Genomic DNA, 14,603 nt, shown 5'->3' with positions numbered 1-14,603 from the left:
AGTAGTGAAGCAAAAAAGTACGATAGGTTTTTGAATTGTTTAAATTGTTTGGTTGACACCGATTTTGTCATAGGTGATATACAATTCCCTTTTTTTTAATCTTAGAGAACTACCGACTAGTACTGCACTACATGACAACATACAATATTTTTTTTTGAAATATATATCAAATACAATTTTTTTTTTTGTGGGGCCCTTTCCAGCTGGCTGGGGGGGGGGGGGGGGGCGGGGGCGGGGGCGGGGGCGAAGCAAATGTTTCTGCATCAATACCTATGGGTCGGCCCGTATTAGCTACATCAGATGTTATTGTATGCACATTCCATCATCTTTGTATTTGATTGCGCGCAATAGTTATAAGTCATGTACTTCTTTCTATAGTTTGCCATCTTTTGTTTCTCGACGGAAGTGAGTTCCTTGTATCTATTCCAGAAAAGATGATCGTAAGAACATACCGCCATATTGTTGCCCGGACATGCATAGAATCCGAAATCCGAGTAATGCATGAAGAAAGGGGCTTTACTCCAATCGACTGCTCCGGCCCACTCTGCATTCCATATACTTGCTTCGATGTGCATCGGCTTATTCGGATAAGCCACCCCTGGAATGTTGTTTTTGAACACCCTCACAGGAATATTATCAATATAAAACCTACACAATTATAAGTGAATTATGCGTCACAGGAACATACGAACAATCTAAAGTGTGGGAGTTAATTTATACTTACACTATCTGATAAATGTTCCAAAGAATTTCATAACTATGAAAATCTGCTGATGGATCAAACCAAAGGTCAAAGGTCTGCTCTCTGTGTCCAGCATCACTGTCATAAACATTTGTTTGCACTTTTCCGGTCGATCCCAAAAACTCAAAGTCAACTTCAAAATGAGGTTTGCTTGCACTCTCACCATCTGGGACTGCAGTTAACTGCAATTTACAATTGTAAATACTCTCAAAAACATCATACGATCGAGATATAACCAAAATGTTTTTACGATAAAAACATATATAATAAGAGAAACAATATTTACATAGAAGTTTGGAACAATTCCTCCTGATTTGTTACTCGGTAACTTCATCTTGACATGAAATAATCCGGATCCATAGTTCGATTTAGACCTAAATCCGGCACCTATATAAACAAATATTATGTTAATGATATATATATACCATAAATATAACATGTTTTAAAAATATGAGAATTGCACGTCAAATATATGTTAAGCAGACGAATTGCACATCGGTTAGAGATGCTCCACATTAATACAAGAGTGCTAACCAAAATTACTCATAATAACATACTTACCAGAGGAGTTATCGAACTTAAGTTGAACCTCGGTTCGTTGGGGATTAATCGAAAAGTGATCCCCTCCCCAGAGATATGAGTAGTATGCATCAAAACTAGTATTTAGTGCTGCATTTGCTTGCAAACAAAAAACACAAAGAAAAATGGTTAATAAGATGTTGAATGCCATTATTCAAAGTAGTGTAAGGATACTATTTGGTGTAGATGAGTGGTTCCTTACATTCTTATATAGTACACACTTACTATACGTAAATGGTGTATTCTCTTAATTAATTTTTTTGACTTGATTTGTTTTTTCAGATATAATTATGGAAGGTTTAGTGAATACATCAAATATTACAACATGAAATAAGATGATAACAATGTAATAAAAGCTTAGCAGTTGAATCTCTTATTATTTTTGAAAGTCAAGTCAATTCTAGGTATATACCATATTGACCATATTATTGACTAAAAGATGGAAATATCTAATTATATTCTTACGTAATACATACCATAAATAAATGTTTTGCTCTTATCTGTAACTATTTTTCAGATGTTTGTAAGGTTTAATGAAGACATCAAATGTTACAACATTATTATTATGTTAAAATAGTTAGAATGAAGAAATTGAAGGACAAATTACAAAAATATTTAAAAGTTTATGACAACAATCTATACTACCTACTATGTATATCTAAAATATGAATAGTAGGAAAGTTTCTTGCCTTGTTTGTAATCGTAGGTATATCCAAATGTATGAATAGCAAGGCTGCAAAAACTGGAAATTGGGTCAGAGGCGGTCACTACCGACTCACGATTAATCGGTGCAACGGTGATTAATCTGCGATAAATCGAACATAAATCGATTTTTAAACTTTAAAATAATATATTTATAGATATTATTTATAAATACCCAAATCATATATAAAAAGATATTTAAACGTATATAGTTATATATCCATCATGTACATAATAAAAGTTTTATAATAATAAGATCATAATACAATAAAAATTCTTATAGATATAAATAAAAAGGCAGTTTTTTTAAATTTAAATTTATTCTTGAACATTCCAAGCATATATAATTAGGTTGTTTAACAATAACATTTAACATAAACAAAATAAAGCATAAACTATTTTTTTTTTAAATTATTTTTTATGGAAAAAGAAATATCATTAGGCAAACTCAGCCAAGTTCAAGGGGAGGTGAACACCTTCCATCGGATTATTACAAGCTAAAAAAGATAAATTCGCTAGCTCTTGAGCCAACCTATTGCCCGAGCGTTTTATAAAATTAAAGGAAATCGATTGAAAAAATAAAGCTAACTTTCGACATTCCTCGATGATGCCACCAAAAGTTGTCGATTCACAGTCACCCTCACGAAGAGCCGTTATGACTTGGAGACAGTCCCCTTCCAGCAGAATGGCATGCCAGTCCCTTTCCTTACCAAAAGCAAGTGCTTGAAGCGCCGCCAACGCCTCCCCTTCAACCGCTAGAAGACCAGCCATAATGCGAGCTACTCTCCAGCCAACACACGTCCCCGCATCGTTTCTCGCCACAACTGCAAATGAAACCTCTCTTCCTCCCTTAGGTAGAGCGGCATCGAAGTTAAGTTTGAGGGTCCCATGCGGCGGTAGGGTCCAAACGCGAGGGTGACGCGGGTTTGGACGTAGACCAGTAAGAGGATGGGCTGCTTGGATGTTTGCTCGATACTCACAACACCAACGCGTCATATCTTTAGTACTCAAGACCGGTTCCCCCTTCACAACCTGGTTCCGCCTTTCCCATGCTTTCCATGCCATGATCATTGCTGTGAGAAAATTATCTTCACCCATAATCCGATGTAATTCACAAAGCCATCGCCATGGTGACGTCGAATCTGCATGCAATGTTTCATTAAAAGGAAGAGAGCTCCAGGCCTCCTCTATGCCATGACATCGGAGCAATACATGCATAATCGTTTCTTCCTCCACATTACAATGTCCGCATAAAGGGAAATGAGATGATTTTTTGGCGGGAGCCGAATGTGCCAAATAAGATTCCGGTTTCGACCCCCTTCGCCACTACCAGCGCCCTCCCTGCCATGGCGTCGATTGTCATGCTCTATCTGATGTGCCAGGATCATATGGTAGCAAGACTTCACAGAGAACCGACCATTTTTGGAAAAATGCCAAACCCACCTATCATCCGCAAGGCCATTACCCAAAGGAACAGCCAAGATGCGCTCAATGTCTACCAGCCAGATAAACTCATTTAAAAGATCCATATTCCAAGAATTAGAATTGTCGTCAATGATATCTGAGACGCGGTCTGGAAAGACTACCCCCATTGGACGTTTGGTGAATAAGCGCAGCGAGCCTCCTTCTTTGAGCCATGGATCGGCCCACAATGATGTATCTCGGGCGTTACGAATTCGTCGTCGGAGACCCTGCCGAAGATATGGAATGGTTTGCCATATGCTGCGCCAAGTCGAGGACGGACGATGCCCAAGCGTTGCATTAAATAAGCTCCCTTTAGGGTAATATTTGGCAGAGATAACCCGAGTCAGTAGCATGTTTGGATTTGTAAAGATCCGCCAGGCCTGCTTAGTAATCATAGCCAAATTAAAGGATTTGAGATCCCGAAAGCCCATTCCCCTTTTGCCCTTCGATTTACACATATCGTTCTATGCTACCCACGCTAGACCTCTACATGACCCCACCAATACCGTTTGATTGCAGCCTCCACGTCGTTTATAATGCCTTCTGGAAGTAGAAAACATCCCATCACAAACGATGGGATAGCTTGTAGAACTGCTTTGATCATGACTTCTTTTCCCGCTTGCGATAATTGTTTTTCGCCCCATCCTTTAATCTTGGACCACAACCTATCCCGGAGATATGCAAAAATTTACTTCTTCGTCATTCCAATGGCCGCCGGCAATCCTAAATATTTTTCCTGGTTCTCCACCACTCGAAATTCCAAGATTTGATGGATTGCAACTCTTCGCTCCTGAGTAGTATTTTGGGCTAAAAAACACTGTCGATTTTTCTTGGTTGATCTCCTGTCCAGATGCACGGGCATATTTCCCCAAGATATTCTTTAGCACCCGTGCGTACTCCTCCGTAGCTCTCCCAAACACCAACGTGTCATCTGCAAAACATAGGCACGAAACCACCAGAGCTGTTGGGGCCACCTGAACTCCAAGAAATTCACCACTATTAGATGGTCTAGCGACCATGGCTATTAGGGCCTCCGCACAACATTAATTAAAATACCAACTTTTATTTTAAATTTAAAAAATAAAAAATAAATAAATAGATTTTTGCCCGATTTTTTACCCTAAAGTTTGACCCGCATTCAATGTTTTGACCGCCTCGGCCCGCCTCAACCCGTCTCGAACCGCCTAAAACCGTCTCACATGCCAAAACCCAATTTTTTAAACATTTACAACAAAATCGTAAGAGTTTGGAACCGCCTTCACCTCGGAGACCGGTTAATCGACCGCCTCGATAGATTTTTAGAACACTAATGTATAGTATGGTTAATTAAGCAGTTTGATTATTAGTAGAATTGTATTTAGAGAAAAAAGTTAATCATAAATAAACTGACACACAATTTTAGACTTTATCTATCTATAAATTGCTTGCATTTTCACGCCTATTTTCAATGCGAGAATCTTATTACTTTCACGAGGTAATTTGTACCTCTCAAATCAGTTGTTTCTTTGCTACACTCGGTGAATACTATATTTAGTATTTTTTTATGGTTGATATACACACATCAATGTGGGTGTGTGTATATGAATAGTAAAAATCTACCCGATGTATTTTATCCCGGTGTAGTATAGAATAGACCCCTCAAATTAAACATCTATCTATCTATATATAATATAAAGCGAGGATCTATGCCATCTTTGAATGACACGTGACAAATTCTTACGTCATACTTCCAAATTGCTTAATTGGAGTTCAATTGATAATGTGGACTCATCAATTGATTAGTTGACATTTTTATTTAGGTATGTTTTTAAGTTCTCTCCTATTTCACATTTGCACAATCATTTAATAATTACCCTCCCCAACCCCCCCCCCCCCCCCCCCCCCCCCCCCACACACACACACACACACACACACACACACACATATATATATATATATATATATATATATATATATATATATATATATATATATATATATATATATATATATATATATATATATATATATATATATATATATTCAAAAAATATTATCTTTTTTATAATTTTAATTTTCGGAAATATTTTCGAATTTAGTATGAATATTAATTTTTTTTATATTATACATATATATATATATATATATATATATATATATATATATATATATATATATATATATATATATATATATATTTTTTAATTTATTATCTTTTTTTTAATAATATTCAAAATCTTTGAAAAATTTACAGTTATATTTCGTTAATTACCTTTCCGAAAAAAATAATTGTTTGATCGTCTTGTTGTATTATTTTATTTAGATTAGTAATTTAAATAGTTAGGTTAATAAATTTGGAATTTAATATGTAATATACATATAAATGAAATATATAAAATATGCATTTGATAGAATATAAATTAACTGAAATATTATATACTTCAAAAAATTGACTTTTGTTGAAAAATTATTATATTAGGTTAATAAATTTCTAAAGAAACATTAATTGTTTGATTATCCTTTTTTTGTGATTTTATTCAAACTTGTAATTTAATTATTTATGTTAATAATTAAGAAATTAAATACGTAATATATGTATAAATAAATTGTATAAAATATATATTTAAATAATTTATGCATTTTTTACTGTTTAATAATTTGGAATTATGTCCCAAAAAGAACTAAAAAATTATATTTAAATATTTTATGAAATTTACCTTTTTTAGTACATTACAATTAAAAATACAAGGTCAAACCACGTTCAAATTGCTGAGATCAATTATCTAAATAGTTATATTTGTTTCTTTAATTATGTTTATTTCCTGAATTAATTTATTTTTATGATTCTCCTTTTAGTATTTTATTTATGAATTTCTTTATTATGATTTTAAATACATACACACTGTATTTAAGGAAATACATAAAATCAAATTTTATATTTTTTTAGTATTTATATAAATGAATTTGTTGTTTCAATAATTTTTAATGCAATTTCATTATTTAATTTATTTAATTTTGTTCGCATTTCATATGATATTTTTTAATATTATTCTATTTTTAATTTATTTTTTCGTAATAACTATTTTGCATATCATTCATTATTTTAAGAAAATTATTGTATAAACCCATTTATTATACATCAATTAATACATAAAAATAATTAAACAAAATTATATAAAAATAGAGTAATTTAACTATATTTTCATTTTTATTCCATTAATAAGTTAGACTAAGAAATTTGTTTCAAAATGTTTTTTTTTTTCTTTTGTTCATAAGAATGTCAATCCAATTAGAAATTCTCCGGATAAGACTTGCTATAAGTTTTATTTTTTTCCGGATTATGTGTCTTATCAGATAAGGAAAATTTTGATTTTCTCATTACTATATTTTTTTTTCGTATTACATGCATCATAAAATAAATGAATTTATTGAGTTTTTCTTATAACTTAACTTTTTTCGGATTATGTGGCTCAATTAGTCGTCAATTAAAATTAATTATTTTTTTGTATTACAAAAGATATTCATTTTTAAATCTCGGATTTTTATTCAAATCCGTTGTCAACGTGATATTTTCCCTTTTTTATTTCAAATTTCGAAATTGATATCAATTATTGACTGCACTTATTGAATTAAATGATTGTTTCGATTATTATATATACTAGTATTCACCCGTGCGTTGCACGGGGTATTCATTATAAAAATAAATATTTTATGTAACACCCCATATTTCGAAACCCTAATCCCTAACTAAAATTCCATAACCCGGAAATTCTCACGTTGGAATTATTAGGAATCTATTTACTTTATTAACTTAAGTGCGTAAAGTGCTCTATTTGCTTAAACTAATAATCATTATATGCCGATTAGATAATTATGTGCCTTATGTGCTAGGAATTTATTGAATAATTATGTGCCAACTCTATTTCGATAATTATGTGCTTAAGTGGATTAATTATTGATAATTATGTGTTAGATTAATTTATGTGACTTATGTGTATAATTAATTCATTTATGTGATTTCATGAGTTAATCATAATTACATGCATAATACATGCATATACACTTACACATACGCATACATATATGCATATGCTATAACCTACTCTAGACCATAGGTAATATAGGTACATGTATATGTGTATATGTATGTGTTCGGTTTTGTGTGTATGAGAGAGATTAATAATTTTATTAATTAATAAATAAAATTAGAAAAAAAGAGATGCATGCTTGTCCACATATCAAAGTGTGATGATTTACACTAATCCAACACTCAATGTGGATTAGTGTTACCCCCTTAATCGGTGATATCGCTAATGACTCGAGTGTGGCCGAGTCATGACCGAGAATGGGTGCCAAGCAAGGGTTGGCACAAGACAGCCACACAATCGGCCAATGAGTGGTCGAGTGTCGGGCAAGCATTCGGGGTGTTTGTCTGAGAAAAGCAAGGATCGGCTTGGTTCAAGTGGGAACGGTGATCGAAAGTACTAGTGGCTGGCACGGGCGTTGCTCGGCAGCAAATGCGGACAAGCGTGGGCAGTGATCGGCATGCGACCGATAACTTGGGCAAACGAACGTTCATGGGAAATCGACCACGACTTGACAAGTGTGGGCAAGTTGGCACGACGGATTGGCAAGTCAATGAAGGCAGCCCGATGTGCCGGCGTGCTGAAGACCGTGTGGGCAAAGAACTGACAAGTAATCGGTAAAGGCAAGCAAAAGTGCGGAAAAGACAAGGCAGATGGGCTGCCTAGCAACCAGCCGCCGGGCTGTTTGGGCCGTTTGGCGCGCGCCCGCGGGCCTGATCAAGTTGGGCTTCGAAAATCAGCCTTGTGGGCGGACTTGAGGGAAGTTACGGAGCGGTTGAGGCCTGGAAAGCATGGAAAAACTGCCCCTTATTACTTGTAATAGTTGGCCAAGTGTCATGTAATAGTGCTGTCATGTGTCCTTAGGTAGTTTTGTGTGAAAACAACATTTTCCTTGCATTTATTTGGCTATGAGTGCACAAATCCGAGGTATCTAGCATAATCTAGCATTAGAGAGTTCATATTGCAATTGTTGGGCATTCTGAGTGAGGATTTTGTGTGTGCACCTTAGTCTGCTTTGTATTCTTTGTGGGAATTAATATAAAGGTTGGGCATTGCCCGTAAACGTGCTTGTGTGTTTTTTTTTCCGCTGCATACTCTTGTTATAGTTTACGTTGGCTTAAAAGACTTGTGGTTGTTCGTTTTGTACGAGGAGAATCGTGAGGAAGGCTGACTGATTTGGTGGGCAAATCAGGCCGTACGGTGGGAAAATTTCGGTGATAATTAATTAACCCCTGTAACAATTAGTAATGTGAAGAGACACTCTTCCTTCTTCTTTTCTTTACACCTACACTCCCACTTGTACGGAAGCACCACCTCCTCCATCGGCCAACACCTCAAAATTCTTCAAGAAAAAATAGAGAAATCAAAATTAAATGCAAATCCCCTATATAAGTTTTACCCTTGAATATGCCAAGAACACCATAAAAAACACTTGCCCTCTTACGGGAGATTTAAAATCCTCCCAACTTGATATCAAAGCTCTTACCTTCTCCATTCAACTAGCTTGGTTCAATCTTGGAGCCACTTCTTGAAGGAGGTAACATTGTATCTTCGGTTTCTTCATTTTCCTTCATCCTTCTTTTCTTCCTCCAAGAAACCCTCTTTTCTTTTGAAGGTTTCTTTCTTCGGCCAACACTCTTTGATAGGTAAGAAATCTCGAATTTCTTGCTGCAATCGAAAGGTATCATAGTATGGAAAGGATTTTCAAAACTACTTAAAAGATTCCTCACTTTTCGAAAAATAAGGGCTTTTTGTGTAAAATCCGAAATTTAGTGCTAATCTTGATATTTGTGTTCTTGCATGTCTAATCCATGTTAAAATCTATGAATCTAAGTATTTTGTGTCTAAAGATTTAATATTTCGAATTTTTGGGAATTTTGGAGAAAGAAAATGAGTTTTCAAGATTTTTGGGGTTGCATGTGTAGATCTATGAATCTCTAGGACTAATCTGCAATTTCTTGAAATTTCAGCATGAAAAATGTTTCCACCTTTAAAATCTGTAGGAGTAAGTGGAATTTTTGTTATTTTCTATTTGGCCATAGTTTGGGATTAAACTTTGTTAGAAAAATCATTTTTGGCTTCAATACTACTTGCCGAGTATTTTATTTTTTATAAATCCGATTTTTGAGCAAACTGCAAAATTCTTTTTGCATCTGTTCATTTAGTCAGTTAGGCAGCCTATAATTAAATTTGAGAATTTTTAGATGCCATTTTCTATTATTTCGAAATATTGGTTGTGCATGTGTCATAAATGGAACTTTTGTGTTTTAATCATTATGCCTTGAGTATTAATTGTGAGAATGTGAATTTATGGTTAAAAATCTGCAGCTGAACTATGTTAAGGGGCTGTAAGAATTTTTAATTCATTTAATGAATAAAAGTGGGAGAAATCCCATTAATGAAAAGATAAAAATGTTGGTGCTTTAAGGGCATGGTTTGATAATTTAATGCTAATTAAAGTGTGTTTTGGGGCTGCATGTTATGTGTATATGTGTGTCCGTGTGTGTGTGTTGTTGTGTGTGTAATTTATGATGTATAAATATATAATATAATGCTATAATAATTTGGTGAATTATGTGCTACACTTAAGTGGTTACTTATATATATGTGTGTGATATGTGTGTGATTGCCGTGTGTATATGTATATTATGTGGATCATTGGATTTTGTTTGTATGATCGCTGATTGATATTTGTGATGTCCTAAAATGGTCATTTTTGTTTTAGAGTCTCATTCGTCTCATGGTCTTGCATAAAAAGAGATTTCATTTTTAAGAAAGGAAAGGTTAATGGAATGCTTGGGTTGGATAAGTCGGGATACGGGGGGCCGGTATCCCAACCATAGTTACTATAGATAAAGGGGTGGTTTGATTCCACCAAAAGAACGGGCTCAGAATAATATGCTTATCATCCAAGTAAAGAAGTTAATTTTTCACGGATCCGAACAACAGAAAATGTTTTCATTCATGCATTTGCACGAAAAAGGGTAAATTGGTAATTTTCAGCATTTGAGTCAATTTACGTGCTTAAATGAAAAAAACGTGGTTGTGTGTGTGTTCGTTTGCCGACGAATGGTAAGGTGTGATGCTTATGTGTATATACTAATATAAGTACGTAAAACCATATTTTAAAACTTTGTTATCCATTCGGATTTCTTATTGGGCTTAATAGCTCATATAGATACTTCTTTGATTGCAGGTAGTAGTGAAATCCCTCGACGGAATGGACCGAGTAGTGGATCGGAGTCTTGGCCGGAGCTTTTGGATGGTCGTACGAGGGGTCTATAAACTATGCTTATTTTATTTTGGTGATGTAAACTATAAACAATTCCCGTATTTCCGTTTTCCTTAAACTCTAATATTTCCTCGTTAGGGAAATTAAGCTCTTACCCTAGTACGTGCCTTATTTTGGTATTAATATAGTTGGTCCGCTTATTTTGATAATTGCATTTCTCACCCGAAAATCCTTATTCACCAAATATCTTTAAACTCCAATTTCTTTTGGAACAAAAAAGAATGAAACCTATAGTTAGATAAACGTAGCACTCGAATAATAATTTCCCTTTCCAAAGTTATTTCGAAACGAAAAATTTAAACGACCAAAATAACCCTAAGAAGTTTTCGAAATTCTTAAGGTTCCCTAAAAAAAAAAGTTTTCATATGCCTCAAAAAGAGATTTTCAGAAATTACATTTTGGTCCTACTCGAAAGTTTTAAAAATTACAAAGAGATCCCTTTTTGCTTCGCTATCTAAAGTTTTCCGATAAACCGGTTCGATTTATCGCCCGACCCGAGGGGGGTGCTACATTTTATATTAAAAAATTATTGGAATAGTAAAATTAATGATATGCAATACAATGTAGTAGAAAAGTAAACAATAAATAAAAAATCTATTCCGTATTGTGTAAGTAATGAATACTAATAACAATACCTTTATCAATAAAAATACAAATACAAATACCAATCCAATACCAGTACCGGTACCAGTACCAATACCAGTACCAGTACCAGTACCAGTACCAATACCAACACCAATACCAATACCAATAGCAATATCATTACCAATACCCATACCATTACCCTTACCAGAACCGTTACCATTACCATTACATTACAATTACTATGACCATTACCATTGCCATTACCATTACGATTACCGTTACCATTACCATCACCAATACCAATACCATTAACATTGCCATTATCATTACCATTACCATTACCAATATCAATACCGATAGCAATACCAATCATTACCATTACAATTACCTTTACCATTACTATTATCATTACCATTACTAATGCTAATACCAGTACTAATATGATAATAATACTATTACTATTAGTAATCCTAATGTTAATCCAAACCATAATGCTATTGCTAATCATAATCCTAGCATTGACTCTAATCTTAATCCTAATACTAATTTTACTCATAGTTCTAATCCAAATTATAATTCTACTTGTAATGCTAATTTTAATATACTAATGCTATTATTAATACTCTTTCTAATATTAATCCGATAATGCTAATATTAATATACGAATGCAAATACTAATACTAATATACTAATACTAATACGAATATACCAATACCAATATCAATACCAATACGAATACCAATACCAATATCAATACCAATACGAATACCAATACCAATACCAATACCAATACCAATACCAATACCAATACCAATACCAATACCAATACCAATACCAATACCAATACCAATACCAATACCAATACCAATACCAATACCAATACCAATACCAATACCAATACCAATACCAATGCCAATGCCAATACCAATACTAATACCAATACCAATACCGGCCAATACCAATACCAATACCAATACCAATACCAATACCAATATCAATACAATTATCAACACCAATACCAATACCAATACCTATACCAATACCAATATCAATACCAATACCAATACCAATATCAATACAATTATCAATATAAATACCAATATCAATACCAATACCAATACCAATACCAATACCAATACCAATACCAATACCAATACCAATACCAATACCAATACCAATACCAATACCAATACCAATACCAATACCAATATCAATATCAATGCCAATACCAATACCAATATCAATACCAATATTAATACCAATATCAATACAAATATCAATACCAATACTAATACTAATACTATTACCAATACCAATATCAGTACCAATATTAATATCAATAGCAATACAAATACCAATACCATTACCAATACCAATGTCCTTATCATTACCATTACGTCAGCATTACTGTTACCATTACCATTACCATCACCAATACCGATACAATTAGCATTATCAATTTACCATTACCATTGCTATTACCATTACAATTACCATTACCAATACTAATACCAATACCAATACCAATACTAATACCAATATCAATAGCAATACTAATACTGATACCAATATCAATCATTACCATTACCATTACCATTATCATTACTCATACTAATAGTAATATACTAATATTAAGACTACTCTGATAATAATACAATTACTATTAGTAGTTCTAATGATAATCCTAATCATAACGCTAACGTTAATCCTAATCGTTACACTAATATTAATTCCAATCATAATCCTAAATACTAATATTAATTCCAATCATAATCATAATCATAATTCTAATCCTAATGGTAATGTTAATCTTACTAATACTAACTCTAATTATAATCCTAATCCTAATAATAATACGAATCATAATTCTAATCATTATAGAAATGCAAATATTCTAATGCTAACATTAATTTTAATACTCTTCGTAATATGCTAATAGTAATGCTAATTCTATTTTTTTAATCATAATGCTAATACTAATACTAATACTAATCATAATGTTAATATTCATACTAATATGCACACTAATATTCATACTAATATTAATCCTAATATTCTAATGGTAATGCTAATGTTAATTCTAATCTTAATCCTAACGCTAATACAAATACTTATGTTATTAATAATATAAACTAATACTTATATGCTAACGCTAATGCCAATGCTAATTATAATTCTAATATGCTAATGTTAATCCTAATATACTAATGTTAATTCATATCGTAATTCTAATTGTACTGCTACTGCGGATGGCAATGCCAAACCTAAACATAATCATAATGCTCATGCAACTAAAACTATGCCAATACCAATTTTAATGCTAATATTTGTGGCAATGGTAATATGATAATGCTAATGTTATTCCTAATAAATAGTCCTAATTCTAATGCTTATCCTAATCCGAAGCATAATCATAATGTTAATTCAAATCCTAATGCTATTTTTAGTTTTAATATTAATCGTAATCATAATCCTAATTCTAATAATAATCATAATCACAATCCTACTTCAAATCTTAGTCGAAATAATCCTAATACTTATAATAATATAAATTTTAATATTAACACTAATAGTTTACTTTAGAAAATACTAATACTAATACCAATACTAATATTAATACTAATACTAATAGTAATACTAATACCCTAATACTAATACTAATACTAATACTAATACTAATACTAATACTAATACTAATACTAATACTAATACTATTAAATTATTATTATAATTACTATTGCTATAATCATTACTATTACTATGACTATTACTATTACTATTAGTAATCTGATAATAACAATATTACTCTTACTGATTTTATGCTAATGCTAATCCTAATATGTTAATATTAATGCTAATGTTATTTTAATGTTACCACTAATCCTAATTATATACTAATGTTAATACTAATCTTAATGTTAACGCTAATTCAAATCATATTCTGAATCGTAAGACTAATGCTATACAAATCTTAATACTAATTATAATCCTAATCCTAATCATAATCCTAATCCTTATCATAATCCTAATCCTTGTAGTAATTCTAAAATACTAATGCTAATGTTAATACTAATACTAATGCTAATGTTGATACCAATACTAACTAATGTTAATACTAATGCTAATGCTAATTTTAATACTAATGTGAATGTTAATACTAATACTAATATTAATC

At 32.4% G+C, this 14,603-nt stretch overlaps 2 protein-coding genes across 2 annotated transcripts; both read right to left on the bottom strand.

Annotated features, from left to right (window-relative positions):
* Window positions 1-296: 296 nt before the first annotated feature.
* LOC148772776 (xyloglucan endotransglucosylase/hydrolase protein 2-like) lies at window positions 297-1,472 on the bottom strand. The gene is made up of 4 exons (XM_088816397.1): window positions 1,304-1,472; window positions 1,029-1,129; window positions 725-924; window positions 297-648 (listed from the first exon to the last, which is right to left on the bottom strand). The coding sequence occupies exons 1-4, from the start codon at window positions 1,470-1,472 to the stop codon at window positions 297-299; spliced, it is 822 nt and encodes a 273-aa protein (XP_088672523.1).
* A 989-nt stretch (window positions 1,473-2,461) lies between these two features.
* Window positions 2,462-3,121, bottom strand: LOC148772775 (uncharacterized). Its single transcript, XM_088816343.1, has 2 exons — window positions 2,613-3,121; window positions 2,462-2,555 (listed from the first exon to the last, which is right to left on the bottom strand). The coding sequence occupies exons 1-2, from the start codon at window positions 3,119-3,121 to the stop codon at window positions 2,462-2,464; spliced, it is 603 nt and encodes a 200-aa protein (XP_088672469.1).
* Window positions 3,122-14,603: the final 11,482 nt, after the last annotated feature.

The sequence above is a fragment of the Erythranthe guttata genome, chromosome 1 (genome assembly GCF_056151865.1).
Source record: "Erythranthe guttata isolate IM_541 chromosome 1, IM_541, whole genome shotgun sequence".
In the NCBI taxonomy this organism is placed as follows: Eukaryota; Viridiplantae; Streptophyta; class Magnoliopsida; order Lamiales; family Phrymaceae; genus Erythranthe; species Erythranthe guttata.
This window is presented reverse-complemented; position numbering and strand designations above follow the sequence as displayed.